The sequence below is a fragment of the Eulemur rufifrons genome, chromosome 17 (genome assembly GCF_041146395.1).
Source record: "Eulemur rufifrons isolate Redbay chromosome 17, OSU_ERuf_1, whole genome shotgun sequence".
Taxonomy (NCBI): domain Eukaryota; kingdom Metazoa; phylum Chordata; class Mammalia; order Primates; family Lemuridae; genus Eulemur; species Eulemur rufifrons.
The window spans coordinates 79,703,320-79,721,410 of record NC_090999.1 but is presented as its reverse complement, the minus strand read 5'-3'; the positions used below and the strand labels follow the sequence as shown (position 1 = coordinate 79,721,410).

The window sequence follows — 18,091 nt, the reverse complement described above, 5'->3', positions numbered from 1 at the left end:
AGGAGTAAAGGGTTAAAAAGCAGGTGGGGGAGAATGGATTGTCTGTGGGGAGCAGGTGGAAATCAACCTGAAAGAATTCAGGAAACAAATTCATTATCCCTTACCTATGGGAATAATGGTTACCAAGTTAAGTTTATATATATTTTCTCTATTTTGCTGACAACATAATGTTCCATGCCTATCATACAATTTATTATGTTTTTGTTTTTTCACTATTGTGAACAGATCTTTGTGCACATCTTTGCTTATAATAGATTCTTTTGTCTTCTCTTATTACTACTGAGATATATGTTTGTGGAGATTCATTTTGGGGTCACTATGTCACTATACAGGTCCCACTTGGATCTTGATTGGCTCCTACCTGAATGATACTGGGGTGGGGGGCTTGCAGACTGGGCCTGAGGCTACTCCAATTTCCAGGCTATTCAGGATGAACGTGTTTGCCTGCTCACCTGCTGGCCCAGCCAGGGTGCAGGGAGCAGCTGATTCAATTACACATGTTGAAAGGCAAAGTATAGATTACTGTGATTAATGTGATCTAGGCCCCAGTGTGAAGCATCGTTCTGATTGCTTAATCAGAACTTGTGTAAACAAGGAGATAGGATAGTAACCCACCACTGCTTTCGAAGCCCAATTTTATTTTGATACTTTTTAGCAGGCAGAAAGGGTGACAAGATGATCATGATAATTAAGGTGGTGATTTAGGTCATTGTGGCTAACGCTCTGACAGCTGACATTGTGGTTAAGTGATTTACCTGCAGTATTTTATTTAATCCTCACAACTCTGAATGGGTGGGTATTGCTCCCATTTTATGAGTAAGTAGACTGAGATTTGGAAAAGTTAAACAAATTACCCAAGGCTGAACAGGAACTCAAGTCCAGGATGTTTTGTTTGTTTTTGCTTTTTGACAAAGCCTGTGTCCTTAACCACTAAGCTATACCCCAACCCCCGCCCCCCCCCCCCCTTTGTTTTCTTTCCCTCTAGTGTCTTTCCCATTGTCTTCCTTTTCTGGAAACAGGGTGATCCAGGTTGGGCCTAGGGTTGGCTGGGTTAGAGTGATTTGGAAAGGAGAGAAGATTCTAGCCTAAAAGCCTTTTCTTCTTTCTGTCTAAACTCACGGTTCTCTGAAGCAATCAGCAGGACCCCATCAGGGAGAGAACACTGAGCAGATTTGAAATGTGTCCCCTCAACCCCTTCCCGGTGCTTTGGCCTGGATGTCCCAGTGGGCAGTGAAATGGCCCATCAGTCAGCAGCCCTGTGGTGACCCAGGACAAGCCTGGGCCTGCCCGCCTGTGCCTTCCCTGGAATGGGAGCATGTCGTGGCATCAGGCATTTGTAAAGTGATTTTCTTTCAATGAAATAAGGCACGTTAAAGTATCTTAAAACATTGGGAATACATTTACAAATGATTGTATTGAATATCTAATAGTCAACATCTTGGCTGTCTCCTGTGCTTTTAATTAAAAGTCTGAAAGCATGTGCCTTGAGTTTTATAGAAAGTCCATGTGTGTGTAAATGGATGTATACATGTGTAGCTATGTATGCACACACATACACACACTCAACTCTAAACCTTCAGTTGCCTTCCCGAAGAAAAAACATTGTCCTTAATGCATCAAAAAGAGGGTCTTTTCAAAGCATTTCAACCATTGCTGTAAAAATACTCTGGCCCTTTCTGATCTGCAGAGTTTATTGACTGTTTCGCCATTAAAGGTACTTGGTTTCTCTAGATGGGGAATTCAATACCTGCTAAATTGGATCAATATAAAAATTTATGAACAATGCAGGCCTTGTCAGAGAACTCTTTTACTCATGTTCATGTAATTCTCTGTGGGAGTTTCTGCCTCAGGGATCAATCACATCAGTATTTAGTGTGCGCTGAAATATTCATGTCCTCTGATTAGCTGGATTTAATTGTTACATCTTCATCTCCCTCATGATGTGTCATTAGGATGCAGCCCACCTTGAAATTTAAGTGAGTGTAGCCAGTTTATTGCGGTATCCTGTTTTGTCTGTGTTTCTTTCCAAAAATGCTCGTATAACCACGTAATTTTGGTTCTCCTTGAAAATAACACCACAAAGTAGAATTTTTTAGTGGAAAATACTAAGTGATTTATTTTTAATAGCTACTGTTGTGATATTTGTACAGTAAATCTTTGAAAAGGTATATAAATTATTCTGTTTAGGTTTTTAATTTTTAAAGACCTAATAGTTGAAGTAACCTTTTCTTCCATGTACTGTTTAAGTAGCATAATTAATTGTTTTTAAGGGTTTTTTAGCCTACACTATAGTATTTTCCTCTTTCCCTTATAGAGTATGGAAATAGCTGGAGATTAATTTTTCTCTGATTCCTTCCTGGGTCTGATACCAGCTGAATAGTCTTCTATTTCTTAAAATATTGGAAGTTTTAAGGAATTAATACCCTTTTCCCCATGCTAATCTTGCAATTCTGCTTTCCACTCTTAAAAAAATAAGCCTCAGTCTGAGACCTTACCTTCTCAACAGTTTCATGAGTTGTTTGCAAGGATCTCAGAAGTACTATGATATTCTGTTGCAGAGCATAGGGCACTGTGGTTGTGAACCAGGCCCTAGGGTTAGACAGACTGAGCTCTCCGCCTAGCTCTGCTACTTACTAATTGGACAAGCTATTTAAACTCTAAACCTTAATTCCTGCCTTTTTAAATGGGGGATAAAGGCAGTACCTGTATCAGAAGGCTATGTGAAGAGTAGATGCGAAAATGCATGTTAAGTGCTTATTATAGCAATTAGCACATAGTAAGCACTCATGTTAGCTAATATTATTGCCAGTAAAAATCATGATGGGGCTTATTTTTAGAGGAGCATGTGTTTGCAGATGGGGTGGGATTCACAATCGTCTCAAAGCTGATTGTCAGTCTTAGACACGTGTCCTCCTTGGGGGCCATCTTCCCAACCAATTACTGGAGGCAAGGGAAGAGAGGCTTTAAGTGGTCCTGGGTGCAACGGTATGGCTGCCCTCACAGTGACTACCTGGACCCTGCTTTGCGATCTGGCACTATCACCTGTGTCAGGCAGCCTGGGTGGGGTCATTTTTTTTTTTTTTTTTTTTTGGTAGACAGTATCCTAGTGTTGCCCTGTTGAATTGAAGGGGCCTTAGAATGCTGTTTTCAGCAACTGAATTTCTGAGTTGATCTAGTGCACCAAAAAGCGATTTGCATGCAATAAGCCATGTTGTAGATGCCATGTAATGAGTTTTAAGTTTGAAGACTATTAATGGCATTTTTTAAAATGCTACACAGCAGGTGCCCCTACCTGGAATTCTAGCAGTAAAGAAGAACGTTCCAGTCCTAGAAGCCACTGAACAGGCTTGATGGTATCCGTCTGGCAGAGAACACCACATTTTGCCAGAGATTTTTTTCTTTATGTACCTGAATTAGAGCACCTGGGTGTGGAGAGTCTTGGAGGGGATGTTGAATGAAGCTGCTTTCTCATGTGCCGATGTCTCCTGCTGTCTCCAGGGACATCTGGGACATAAACATTCATTCACTACCCACAAGCTCTTGGATTACCCTTTGGGAGAGGAGGAAGCCTCTGGACAGGGAACCAGGAAATCTGAATTTGATGAACCTTGTTTCTCTGGGTCTCAGTTTCATTTCTTTACAATGAGGGAATTGGACTAGATGTTCTCAAATTCCCTTGCCAGCACTAAGATTATGTGTGATTCTGAGTGCTCTTTGCAATTCTAGGGAAAAGATCTTTGCTGATCAATTCTATATATTAGTAGAGTGAAGCTTCCTTGAATGGTTGAGCTTCAGCAGATCCTTTCTGGGACCAGGGGGGAAATAAAGTATGCAAAGCCCCAGTGTAGAACTCATTGGGGCCCGGGCAGGTGAGCGTGCCAGGCACACATGCCTACAGGTTTAAAACCAGGGGAGTGTTAGAGACAGTCTGCCATAAACCCTTCTACAAACGATTAAAAACATGGAAGGTAAAAAGAGTCACCCAAATCCACAGCAAGCTGAGCCCCGAGCTTCATCACTGCCACTCGAGGGCTTGCCCTGCCACCTCCCCTGCTCCCGCCTGAGGTCAGGTGGGTGCTGCATCCATGCAGGTCCTGATGCTGCTTCTCCCCATGGCCGCACCCTGGCCAGTGCACACACCTCACCTCCACCCCACATCCTCCCACAGGCACGCGCCCACATACGTGCATGTGTGCATGTGTCCCACGGGCAAGGGAGAGCAGGGCACGTGGCAGAGAAGATTCAAGCATCAAGTGTCTGTGTGTTAATATCTCCCCTACTGTTTATTAGTTTTCTGCCTTTGGGCTGATTCCTTAGCCCTCCTCTGTGCCTTGATTTCCTTATTTGTCAGAATATCTCGCACCGTTGCAATGAGTGAGGATTAAATGAGATGTGGCACATAACGTACTTAGCCCAAGTGCCTGGTACCCATACACATTCAGCAAATAGTATAATGTTATTACTTCTATTATTACTATCCAGCAGCCTAGAATTCTTAGAATGCTCACGGAGTTTGCCGTTGGGGTTTGACACTGCCTCTTCTCTGCAGAACTCAGCAACTGATGGAGTTAGGTAGAGCAGATGAACCATGTAGTGCAGAGCCTGCCCAGGCTGTGTGTTCAGTGAAATCTAGTTGCTCTTGTTTCTTCCCCTTTGAAGAAGAGGCCTCTGGGTGAGAGAGTTGGCAATACCCACTACCATCACTAAAACAAGCAAACATTATGGATACGTTGTATCTGGAAAGCAAGTGGTTCAGTGAGGAGAATAGAATAGTACAGTAGTTCTCCCTTATCCAGTTTTTCTTTCCATGGTTTCAGTTACCCACAGTCAACCATAGTCTGAAAATATTAAATGGAAAATTCCAGAAATAAACACTTCCTAAGTTTTAAATAACATACCATTCTGAGTAGCCTGGTGAGCTTTCGTGCTGTCCCGCTCCGTCCTACCCAGGGACGGACTCCTCCTTTGTCCCGCGTATCTGCGCTGCCTGTGCTCCCTACCCGTTAGTCACTCGGTAGCCGTCCGTGTCACCAGCTGGACAGTGTGGTGTCGCAGTGCTGGTATTCAAGTAACCCTTGTTTTACTTCACAGTGGCCCCAAGGCACAGGCGTAGTGATGCTGGCATATTGTTATAATTGGTCTGTTTTATAATTGGTTACTATTGGTCTCTTACGGTGCCTCGCTAGTAAATTTAACTTTCTCCTAGTTACGTATGTATAGGAAAGCATATAGTGTATACAGGGTTCAGTGCTATCCAAGATTTCAAGCATCCATTGGGAGTCTCGGAATGTATCCCCTGATTAAGAGGGGACTACTGCAATTCCTGTCCTTACTTAGTGGGAAGGACACAGAGGCGCCCTGGCACTAATGGTACAACTTACATGAGCACCTCAGATAGCCAGCCCAAGTGAGGGAGAAAGAAAAAGACAAGCACAGTTCACCCCGGGTGAGCTTGCCTCCCAACCATGCGGGGAGGACTGGCCCAGCCATGGGCACCAAGAGGTGCCTGGTGGTACCTGCTTCTGGGCAGAGACTCTGGGGACGAACTCGTTCCTCTCTCTGAGCTGTGGCCTTTGGGCCCTTGAAGACAGTGCTGTTCAAAGAGCGGACAAAAATCCCAGAAAGAGGAACCAAGTGGTGGATTTATAATTTGGGGGCCTGAATTCAAGTCCTGCATCCCTGTTCTAACTGTGGGTCATGGGAAAAGTCGTTATCCCTCAGCAGATTGGGAATCATAGCTTCCCCCTGGGCCACAGGGTCCTGGCATGACGGGGAAGGTCAAATGAGATGACTCATGGGAGAGCGGCGTGTATACCGGAGAGCGTGGGCACGTGTTTGCTGTTTATGTTGCCATTAGCAGCAACGTGGAGAAGCACCTTATCGCCATAAGCACACAGTGATGGCCTAGAGCGGCTCTCATCAGAGTCCCTGGGCTGCTGGGTTCCAAGGGCGTCTTAGGAGGTGCAATGCCCTTTGTCACATGGCAGACATGTAACAGGATGGACATCTATCCACTTAGCACAGGAAAGACCACCGGGAGAGGCTGTCACGAGGGGGCTGCTCGCTGCTCACCTGGGCCCGGAGGGCTGGATGCCTTCTCTGTCAGAGGCTAAGCGTGCCCGTCCTTACGGCCAGTTGAACAGCGAAATTTTACTCAAGTAACGTTTCATCCAAAAATAACAACCATTTGGACGGTTAGCTTGCAGCCAAACGTCCAGGTGGTTTAGTTTCATTTGGACACACTGTAAAATGAATGTGAAGCAGCGCTCAGAACAGCCTGGGGAATTGGGGCCTTTTGTCTCTAGAAATGCGAGGAGGACATGTGGCTTTATGTCCTTCACACGCCAGCCCAGATTTGAATAGCAAGTGTCAAGGGCCCATCCCACCTTGCTTAGGCCTTATGTTAAACCTTCACAAGAATTAAGAGGCCTGGCTGTGAGCTCCTTAAGATAATAAGCCTAGGACTTCAGCAGAATCCGGCAAATCAGCTACTGGCCTCCCAGTCCTATGCTGATAGCTACCGGGCAGTAACGTTTTCTAGGACAGGACTGTTGCACTCATCAGAGTGGCCCTCAGCACCTCGGGTGGGACTTGGTCTCAGAAGGTTGTTGACTGAGAATCACTGTTACCTGGGAAAGAGGAAATGGCATGTTTGCTGAGGGCTTACCTGGTTCCAGACACCATGCTAGTCACTTCATAGAGGCAGTCTCATTTGTCTTCCCAACAGCCCTGTAACAAAGGGATTAAATAAATTGTCCGAGGCTGTCTACCAATAAGTGAGATTTGAACCCAGGTTTATCTGATTCTGGGTAAATTAGGATTAGATCAGCTTCATTTGCCAGAAAATCTCAGCATATAGTGAGTGCTTTATACAACAGAGTTTATTTCTTGCAATTCTGTTACAGAAGTCTGGGGTCAGGCTGTCCAAAGCTGATAGGGTCTCTCCACAGAGTTGTTAGGTGCTCCGGCACCTTTCAGCTCTGCAGAGTGTGAATCTCGTCTTTATGGTACAAGGCAGCTGCTAGAGCTCCATCCATCACATGAAGTACCAAGCAGAGAGGATGGAGGAAGAGAAAAATGGCGTGATCTGTCACAAAAATATTTTCCCATACCTCTCACACAGTATTTCTGCTTATACCTCATGGGCCTGAACTTTGTCATGTGGCTACACCCAGCTCCAACTGCACTGAAGGATGGGAAGGGGTATTTTAGCTGAGCAACAATATGACCAGCTAAAAAGCAGGATCTTACTCCTGAGGATGAAGAAAAATGTGTGTTGAGGAAGATGCTAGCACAGACTCCAAACAGCATATGACTTCTTTCTCTTTGGTTCATGAAACATTTTCTTTCAATTGCACTTCATAGTTCATGTCCGAATCTCACTCAAGTTAGAGGCCATTTCAAAAACCAGAATCTGACTAAAGGAATCCCCAAAATTGATGTCAGTGTAACCTCCTACGTATAGATATTTGATAATTTTGGTTGCTTTAGTCAATTTACCTTTCCAGGATTTAAACCCACCATCAGTGTTCTAACAACTACCCAGAAGGAACTCTTATACACTGTTGGTGGGAATGTAAATTAGTACAGCCATTATGGAAAATAGCATGGAGGTTTCTCAAAAAACTATAAAAATAGAACCACCATACATTCCAGTAATCCCACTACTGGGTATTTATCCAAAGGAAGGGAAATCATTATATTATGGGGATACCTGCACCAACATGCTTATTGCAGTGCTATTCACGATAGCCAAGGTACGGAATCAACTGAAGTGCCCATCAACAAATGAATGGATGAAGAAAATGTACATATACCAATGGAATACTATTCAGCCATAATAATGAAATCCTGTCATTTGCAGCAAAATGGGTGAAACTGGAGGTCATTATGTTGAGTGAAATAAGCCAGGTCACAGAAAGACAAATATCACATGCACTCATTCATATGTCAGAGCTAAAATTAAAAAAAAGATTGATCTTACGGAGGGAGAGAGTAGAATGATAGTTTCTAGAGGCTGGGAAGGGTGGGCAGGGAATAAAGAGAGGTTGGTTAATTGGTACAAACATATATTTAGATACAAGGACTAAGTCCTAGTGTTTGATACCATACCAGGGTGACTATAGTTAACCATAATATATTCTGTATTTCAAAATAGCTAGAAGAGATTTGAAATGTTTGCAACACAAAGAAATGATCAATGTTTGAGGTGATCTTTACCTTAAATACCATGATTTGATCATTGCACATTATATGCATGTATCAAAATATCACATGTAGTCCACAAATATGCATAATTATTATGTATCAATAAAAATTATCATTACCCAGAAGGACCTCTGTTCTTCTTATCTTTTCATGCTTGACACAACTACATAGTGTAAGGTTTTTTGGATTGGCTGGTGCCAGAGAAAGAAAGACGAGCAGAGTTGAAAGGGATAAGTAAAGAGGCTTTATTGGGGTGCTCCTGGGTGAGGGTAACGAGTCCCAAGAGAGGGACCCGGGCGAGATTTTCAGGTCCCGGGAGAGAGAGGGAGACCCGAAAAGTCACATCGCCCAGAAGTCTGAGTGGGTTTACACATGTTTTTAGGGCTGGGGGTGGGGGTTTCTTTGGCAGGAAGATTTATGGTGGGGAGAGCAAGGAATTGTCCCTTGCAGTTTTAGGGTGGGTATTGAGAAACAGGAGGGGCCAGTGGTATGTGTGGACTCCAGGAACCCAGCCTCTTATCAGGGTAACCATCCAGGTGTGGTTGTCCTTTAACTTAGCTGGGCCTTGCAGGCATTGTCCTTGGCAGGTCTCATGGGCTTCTTCTTTTTCCATTAGGGAGGGGAGGGGTGCCCGCCACCAGCCTTACACATGGGTTCTTTCACTTGCAAATGCTCTGGCTTTTGAATTTGCAGAGATGCCACCAGCTCTGCCAGAGTAAAGGGGGTGAAACCCCAAAAGAAGGGAAATCACATCAGCTTTTGATTACTGAGGTGGTGACAAAGTGGGACCAGGAGAGCTGCTGAACTCAAATTCTCAAAGGTTGAGTGTGCAGCACTCAGTCTCATGGTGGGAACTCAGCTCATCTCCTGCGCGGTGCTCAGGAGGTCCGGGAGTGGTCTGTCAGCCGGCTTCTAAGCAATGTGGTTTGCAGCTCCTTGGTGACTTCTTCCCCGCCTCCACCTCCATCTGTGGAGTTGTAGCCTCGTGTGGGATCACAGAGCTGGCATCTAGTCCAGCTATTTCTTATTTGAGCGTTCATGGGTAGATTCCAGAGTGTGTCATCGCCGTAACTGGGTGGAAAATGCACATGGACCACAAATTCCTACGCTCCACATTCATGAGATTCTTAAGGAATCTGTTCTCATTTTATGGATAGATCCTTCCATCTGGAGAAGTGAAGGGACTTGCCCACCCCATGCACATCCTGTGGCTCTTCCTGGCAATCTGGAGAGCCAGTAGGCCAGACGGTATCATCAGCTCCAAGCCCAGTGCCCTCCGCCATGGCAGTGGCCCATCCTGGACCTCTGCTGGGTCGGTGACGGAAGCAACTACTCTGCGTGTCTCTCCATCTGGCCCAGCTCGCGAAGTCACTGGAGGAGCATGCAGCTTCCCCGGTCCCTTCAGGCAGCCCTTTCTCCCAGAAGTAGGAGGGGGCTGTTACGAGGAAGGAGGCAGTCGAGGCTCACGAGTTGGGATCCTTGTGCCGTCTCCTGTATTTCTTAACGTTTTAGCTCTCAAGGTATTTTTATCCTTCTCGCCAGAGGTGAGGTGGCAAATCTTCTCCCAAGACTTGGTATGATAGTGTAACCTGTCCCCGTGTCTGATGCTGAAGGAAAGTCCTAGGTTGACAGTTCAGAGGCTGAGGGGGCAGCCCAGCTGCGAAAGGGAGTGAATTTGGGTCCCTTTCCACCACACTGGAGACAAAACAGTCTCAAAAATACTGTACGGTGGGAACACTGGTATTTGTGCTGAGAAATCGTCACACACAACCTTGTATCTGAAACCCAAAGTGACCTTTTCAGAGCAGCACTAGCGCTACTTGAGAAGGCAAACACTGCCAGATTGCCTGACATTTTCTTTTTTAAATTTCAAGCATTCCTGATTTCAAATCGGCTGTTGATCTGTTGATTTGCAGCTCTAATGTGGCTAAGTCAAGTCCCATTCACTGCATTACAGTCTGACAAAGACTCCTGCTTTGAAACCCCACTCCCCACCCTGTGTCTCCTTCTCCCCTCCCCCCTGCCACACCCCCACCCTCACCTCCACGCCTGTCAGCCACATGCAGTGTGTGCAGGGGCAGGTTGCAGAAAAGAGCATTTTTCCAACCCTGCAATGAAAATCTTCAAAGTTGAATTGCGTACCATTGTCCTGTGTCTACCTTTAAAGATCAAACTTATTGCTCACTTTGTACTTTAAATCCTTCTTGACAAAAGCTACAGAAAGCCTATAAAGAGGCTCGTTCTACTTTGGTCACTCACTCAAATGTAATATGGAATTCAGTGAGGGGGTGGTCTGGGCTCCACCTGGAGTGGGGGAGGGGGAGGGGGCAGACGAGAACTGGGGGCGCAGAGAGGAGGTTTCGGGGTGTTGTCCTGGAATCGGTGTGCTGGTCTCAGAAACAGTCCCATCAATCGGCCTGAGGCCACGTGTGTGGTAGGTGTGTGTGCAGCTGAAGCTCAGCCTTCGGAACCTGAAAGTCGAGCAGGTTGGGATCCTATAAGTGCATTGGGCCCCTTGTTAATTTGTTGAAGAACATTCTCTTTAACTCTGGTTAATCCAGGAGACTTGGCTGGGGGAAGGTATCTAGGTAGATGCTTGCTTTGTTTTTTTCCCAGCATCATTTATCAGAATTCTGGTTCTTTCCCTGAGAGTGCGGCTAGCACATAAGAAGCATCTGTCTGGACAGTGCAGTCTGCTGGGGGCAGTGAGGAAGGAGGAACTGGCAAGAAGATAAATGGAAACCATCTAAAACAGGAGCTCTCCCACTTTTTTCTTAATGCTCATCTCCTGTCCATTGGTCTGTCATACATGCAGCAGTTTGGGTGACTGAATTGCAAAAAATACTGCATTGCCCCTTCAGCTTTCATAACTTCCAAAGGTGAAAGTTAAGGTGGTTCTGCCTTTTTTTGCCTGCTGACAGCCAGGCAGCCGCACTCTAGCTCTCAAGGTTTTGCTCACTGAATAACTCGAGGAAAGTCATTGGAATAAGTTTTGCTGTCTGGCCTGATTATACTGTCCAAAATTAGGTCCCACTGCCCACCCATAACATTTAGGGTGACCATACAACCCAGCTTGCCTGGAACACACCTGATTTATGTCTGTTGTCCCCTGAGATTAATAGCACTTACTTTCATTCTCAGAAGAGAATGATAGGTTTTGGATGATAGGGGTTTTTATTTGGTTGTGCTAGTTACAGGGACGGAAGGGGAGGAACTGAGTCTCTACTGCAGCAGTCTGACCTTGTGTTCCTTTCTGTCACCACAGCTCCATTCGGCAGCCCTGGCATCGCTGAAGGGAGATATAGCGGAGCTCAATAAACGTCTGCAGCAAACGGAGCGGGAACGGGACCTTCTGGAAAAGAAATTGGCCAAGGCGCATGTAAGGGATCTGGAAAGGGTTTTTTGTTTGTTAAGTTTTTTATTTTAAGATAAAATGTGGATATGGAAATTCCAGCAAAACAAATTACAGCTTAATGAGCAGACTCTCTGTCTTGGTCTGCTCTGGCTATTATAACAGATAACCATGGACTGGGTGACTTAAACAACAAATTTATTTCTCACGGTTCTGGAGGCCGGGAAGCCCAAGGTCAAGGTGCACGCTGATTGGGTCCTTGGTTTGCAGATGACCACCTTCTCACGTGTTCTCACGTGTTAGAGAAGGCAAGGTCATCTCGTTCATTCTCTCTTTTTTTTTTTTTTTTTTGAAACAGAGTCTCACTCTGTTGCCCAGGCTAGAGTGCCATGGTGTCAGCCTAGCTCACAGCAACCTCAAACTCCTGGGCTCAAGCGATCCTACTGCCTCAGCCTCCCGAGTAGCTGGGACTACAGGCATGCACCACCATGCCCAGCTAACTTTATATATATATATGTTTTTAGTTGTCCATATAATTTCTTTCTATTTTTAGTAGAGACGGGGGTCTCGCTCTTGCTCAGGCTGGTCTCGAACTCCTGAGCTGAAACAATCCACCCGCCTCGGCCTCCCAGAGTGGTAGGATTACAGGCGTGAGCCACCGCGCCCGGCCTGTCATTCTCTTTTTATAATGACAGTAATCCCGTTCATAAAGGTTCCACCCTCACAACCTAATTATCTCCCAAAGGCCCCACCTCCAAATACCATCACACTGGGGGCTTAGGCGCTAACCTGTGAATTTTGGGGGGACATAAACATTCGGTTTATAGCACATTTGCATAACCACTGCCCAAGAAATAGAACTTACCAGTCACTCGTCCATGTGTCCCATCCCAATCTCCACATTTTCTCTTCCACGAAGGTAACCACTAATATGACCTTTGTAGCAGTTTATCACTCAAGTTTGCATCTCTAGACAGTAGAGTTTTAGTCTTGCCCATTTAAAAAATATGTGTTTCCTTTATATTTCTTAATCTGTAGATTTTCCCTCCATTCTTTGCTTTTTAATTGATCTGTTAAGCCTGGCCATTTGACCCAGATTTCCCACAGTCTGGATGTTGGTAACTGCACACCTATGGTACAAGTCACCTTGTTCCTCTGTTCCCTGTATTTCCTGCAAATTGGCAGCTGGATCCAGAGTCTCAGTCAGATTCATGTTCAGTCCTTTTGGAAAGACTATAAAAGGGTATAATGTTGTATAACCGGGAGGCACAAAATGCCTGATTGTTTATATTTCTGTGATTTTACCAGCTGTTGATACTCAATGCCTAGGTTTATTACTTATTAGGACTTAAAAAAAATCATATTTTAGTTCTATTTTTCAGTTATTAATTAGAATGCCTTTATAGAGACATTTTTCCATAACTTACTATTTCTTGAAACATGGTATATTTCATAGAAGAAAAGCAGAATAAACACTTGAGTCTTTCCATTTATTTAACATTTTTGAAGATAATAAATTGATTCCCTATGATCCTCTGAATTTGCCCACTTCTTTTTTAAAAATATTATTATGAATTTACATATTTAAACATGTTTGAATTTCAATCCATCGTAATTATTTTTCTTATAGAAACTCAAATTGTACTATCTTTAGCCAGTAAGAGCCTCGTCAGTTTAGCTCCTGATTCTTTTAACATGAGCCTAGTAGCTGTTATTCCAGGCTCCGGTGGTGCATTTCTTACCCCAAACCTGGAATTAACATTCTCTCAGCGGGAAATGCTATTTCAAGAGCACAATCTGGGACCTAAGGATGCTTATTGCTTCTTAAGTTTCTCATTGATTTTAGGCCTAAAAGACAGAGCCAGGAAATTATTTACTTACGTACACAGGTATGTATATATACAATTGAAGATGATAAAAATACCTTAGGAATTTATACTAATACCCTCCGTTCAAGTTCAGGCTACAGGCTATTTTAATTTCTGTATTTTATCTGTATCTCCTTTCTTTCACATTAAGAATCCTGATTCTTAAGGTTACAGGAGATTATGGAATTAGAATATTACATAATTACTCATTTGCTTTGTCCTACCTACATTATATACACATGGTCTCAAAATAATAGTATTAATACTGCCATAACCAATATAGTTACTGAGAAGAGTTTTAAAAATTCTTTTCCCATTATACTCTCTTTATTCCCCCAAGTTTTTGCTGACGTGCTGTTATCAATACCGCCCGTCCATATGGCCATTGCATCGTACACTCTGTCCCTTTTAGCCATCATTCTCTCCTCCACAAGTGACTACAGGTTTAATGTTCACCATAGCTCTTATGTCAGTGTCCTTCCATTTTTAATTAATTAATTTATGGTTTTGCCTACAGCTTATTTTCTAGTAGATTCCTCAGAATGGACTCATGGGAATTTATATCCCCAAAGTTCTTGCAGGTTAATAACAATGTGTATGTGCCCTTCATACTTGAAAGGCATTTTGCTGGATATAAAATGCTTGGCTCATCTTTTATTTCCTTGAATATATTGCTTTATTTCCTTCTGGCAGAGAGTGTTGCTGTCAAAGTCTGATGATGATCATTTTTGCCCTTACAAGACGCCTGCTTACTTTAGATATTTAAGGGATTTTCCTTCCTTCCTTCCTTCCTTTTCTAGCTTTCCTTTTTTCTTTTTTTCCAGTAATTTTACTAGAGTAAGTCTTAATTATTCTAGTTTGATATTGTCAGGTTTGCTGTTATTCTTTTGATTATATTTTGAAATCTGTTTTTTAATTTGGGGGAAGATTTTTTTAAATTACATTGTTTAATATTGTTTTTTCAGGGACTTCTATTATTTGTATATTAGATCATCTTTGCCTATCAAAGATGTCACCATCTTAAATCCTTTATATCTCTCCTTTTTTTAATTTTTTTATTCTCTGTCTTCTGTTTCTCTTGAGATGTTATGTTTTTATTCTCTCTTTTGTGCCTTCTAGTTTAGTCTTCATTTCTGAAATGCATTTTCATTTCATTTCTAATTTGTTTTTATGTTCTATCACCTCACTTCTGAAAATTTCTAATTCCTAATTATGTCCTTTCATGCAAGAAAAAATAACAATGAAATGACTGTGCTGTGTTACATGCCTTGGTAAATGATTTATGTTTGAGGCTTTACCAGATGGTGGAACAGCAAATTCATGTGTAAATTTATGCTCTGTGGCTATAGTAAGTTTTACCAGCTCTCTAAATATTATAGTGCTATGATTAAACTGAAATGTAAAATGTAAATGGTGGTTATGTTCATCAAACACTATCAAAAGAGCTTCAACATCTTTTGAATAATTAATGGTGACACTGGAACTGGTTGAATGAAAGCAGCTTCATTATACATGGTAATGAGTTCAACCTGTAGGTAGAGTTTTGCGAATAGTGATAAGAAGGGAAGAGCCCAATATCAGTGTGGTAGGGAAGACAAAGCACAGTACATCTGTATTGATTTTTCTATTGCTGTGTAATAAATTGTCGTAAACGCACTGGCTGAAAACAACATATTCCTATCCTCCCAAGCTGGACAGGTACACAGACATGTACATGCATTTGCACCCACATACAACAGCCTGGTGGGGACCAAGCTTGTGGGAAACTGGCTAAGATCATATATAATCCTGATTTGATGCTTTCAGCATATTTGCTATTTATTTAGCATCAGTAATTATTTTAAATTAGATTATCGCAATTTTAAATACTACAGAAGAAGACATATCAAAGAAGTTTATGAGCCCTTTGAAATTGGTGAGCAGTAATATGGAACACTTCCTATTTCTAAGCTCTCTGTCTTTGGAAAGCGAGACTCCTGAATTTTCTACCTGTCGGCTTTCAGGGAGAGAACATACGTGGTGTTCATGAAGCGAAATGGAGAGTGTTTTCTTTTATCTTTCTCTTGTCTTCTGAGATAACTTAAAGATGGGGGGTGGGGGAAGGGGACAGGTGTATGCCTACATAATGAGTGCGATGTGCACAGTCTGGGGAATGGACACGCTTGAAGCTCTGACTAGGGTTGGGGGGCAGAGCATGGGCAATATACATAACCTAAACTTTTATACCCCCATAATAAGCTGAAATAAAAAAAAAAAGATGCAGTTTGCATGCATTTTCTTTGTCAGGGTCACCCCCCTCCATTCCTTTCCTACTTGTTTCTACTCTTTAGTAAACTGTCCTCACTGTTGTTCTGTAGTGGCGTTTCCATTTGTGCTTATGCCTCTTTGTTTAGCTGGCTTGCCCCCCCCTTTCTCTTTGGGGGGGGGCACCAGGACAAGAATTTAGAGTGAGAATGGAAATACCCTAAGTAGGATTAGTTGTAACCAATCCCATGTGACCCTGAGAAGGTAACATCACGGTTAGCATATTTTAAAAGGGAGTGGTACTGACCCCCTTCCCAGGACGGTTGAGAGGGTTAGCAAATTAACGATGGCATTGCATTTTTCCAGAATCCAGTTCACAATGCTCTTAGGTTTGACAGCTGAGACTAATGCGATGATGAAAGATCAGCGGCCTCTGCGGAGTAAGATAAAACCCAGTGAAGAACATTAACAAAACCATAAAGCGCCTTAGCATGACCACGTCGCACAGGGTTTTTCCAGCAAGGGCTCACATTCTCGGACCAGTCTGTCTCGAGGCTGACTCGTGGCTTTATCCCTGGATTGCATCCATAGCAGGGATAAGCCTGAAGGATTTTGTTCTCGGTGGTTGAAATGATGATGTTGCTTGTTTTTACTAAACATTTTTGCATATAGGCAATTTCACCAATTTATGTGGGTAGACACAAGTATTTGTATGGATTTTTAATTTGCTTCATGATCATGATAGGAGAGCTAAGATCTTGAGAAGAAACTCAGGGTATCTATTAAGTGCCAGATGAAATTCAAGAAAAACAAAATTTCATCATATCCCATCTCAATCTTTTTTTTTTTTTCTTCTTCTTTTCCTTTCAAACTGAGTCTGTAGTTGCAGGAGAAATCTAGACTCCTAAGGATATTGACCTCCAGAAATTCATGGCAGGCAAGACATTGCAACCACAGGCTTTCTGGCTCTGTTGCCCTGTAGGATCAGTCAAAAATTGAATATAGGCTAGGAGGAGGGAGAACCCTGGAGGCAATTACCTGTAATAATAGAAAAAAAGCAGTAGCATAGTGTTTGAGACCATTTTTTATTTTGGTCAGCTGAAATTGTATGGGGTATTTCTGTACAGTAGAGAGAAGAAAATAATCCCTAACCCGTAAATTTTGCTAGAAGAGGCTGCCTTTGATCTCAGAGGCTGCTAAGTAAGTTGTTACTGAATAATTGACTTTGGCAGCACCACTGCTGGCTTGGTGGAGGCTGGAGAGACTTTGAATTACCATTTTACACCCCCTTGTGTCTCCTTTTCTGTTTCCATCCTCCCAGGGGGTTGAGTAGAGAGCTGTTTGGGTTTTCCTAGCTCTCATTTAGTATTGAGAGCTTAGTAGCGAAGCTTAGTACTCATGTTCCCTAAAGTTTAGCAGAAGCATTTCAGAGTATGAGACCAAGGTGTACCGATCAAGATCCTTAGGCAAAAGGTAAGGAAGAGATAAACCCACAGGTAAGGGAGCTGGGTGAGAACGAAGTAGAGAGGAGAAGACTGTGGCTACAACAGCTTCATTCTCTTGGTGGCATAAGCAGGAATCAGACATTTTTAGAGAGTTCTGCTTGTTACCTGGGTTAAATAAATCAGTTGCTTCACATTTAGTCTGTTTTCTCAGCTACAGGATGATTGTATCAGTCACGATGTGCAGTGATACCAAATAACCCCAAATTTTCAGTGGCCTAAAACATCAAAGGTTTATTTCTTGTATCTTCCTAGGAGCTCAGTGGGGCTGGCAGGGGACTCTGTGCTATATTGTCCCCACCCAGGCTCCTAAACTGATGGGCCTCTACCATCTGGTATGTTGCTAGTAGCCATGGCCTGGGGAAGGGAATGTGACAAATCCTACAGGAGCTATTCAAGGCTTCTAGGCACAATGGTGCGTATTCACTCGTATCTCATTGGCCAAAATAAGCCAGGTAGCTTCAAGGCGGAGAAGTATGATCCTGCTATGTGCATAGGTGGTGGCATCTTGGGGAAGGCCCCTGCTGGGTGTTGATCACCCCCCTGGGGGTCCTGGTGGAGCCCCATATACATGAGAAAATACTGGAGGGAAATGAATGCTATTTGGGGAAAAAATTGTTAATGGATTTATGAAAAAAAATGAGTGAGTCTTTTATCATTTTTTTAAATTTCTGTAATGTATTTAAAGTTTTAACTTGAAAATTGGAAAGTTTATGTAAATGTTAATTAGTAGTCATAGAAGTAATACCCCTTTGCCTGCCTGGTTGCCGTTAGGACGTTACCTTTCTGAGTGGGGCTTTACAGGTGCGCATGTCGCTCACAGGTGCAGCATCGAGCCTGGCCCAGCCTGTGTCCTTATGACACAGACACCCGAGATCACCGCCCGCCCTGGTGAGACAGTGCTCTCCGGGGCCATG

The 18,091-nt window shown here is 43.3% G+C and overlaps 1 protein-coding gene across 3 annotated transcripts in view; it reads left to right on the top strand.

The window, feature by feature from the left end:
* MCC (MCC regulator of WNT signaling pathway) overlaps positions 1-18,091 on the top strand; it is a 253,060-nt gene that overhangs the window by 134,074 nt on the left and 100,895 nt on the right. For all 3 annotated transcript variants that reach the window (XM_069492730.1, XM_069492732.1, XM_069492731.1), the window contains exon 2: positions 11,474-11,587. In XM_069492730.1, the coding sequence (XP_069348831.1) occupies positions 11,474-11,587 (114 nt within the window). The remainder of the gene's footprint in view (positions 1-11,473; positions 11,588-18,091) is intronic.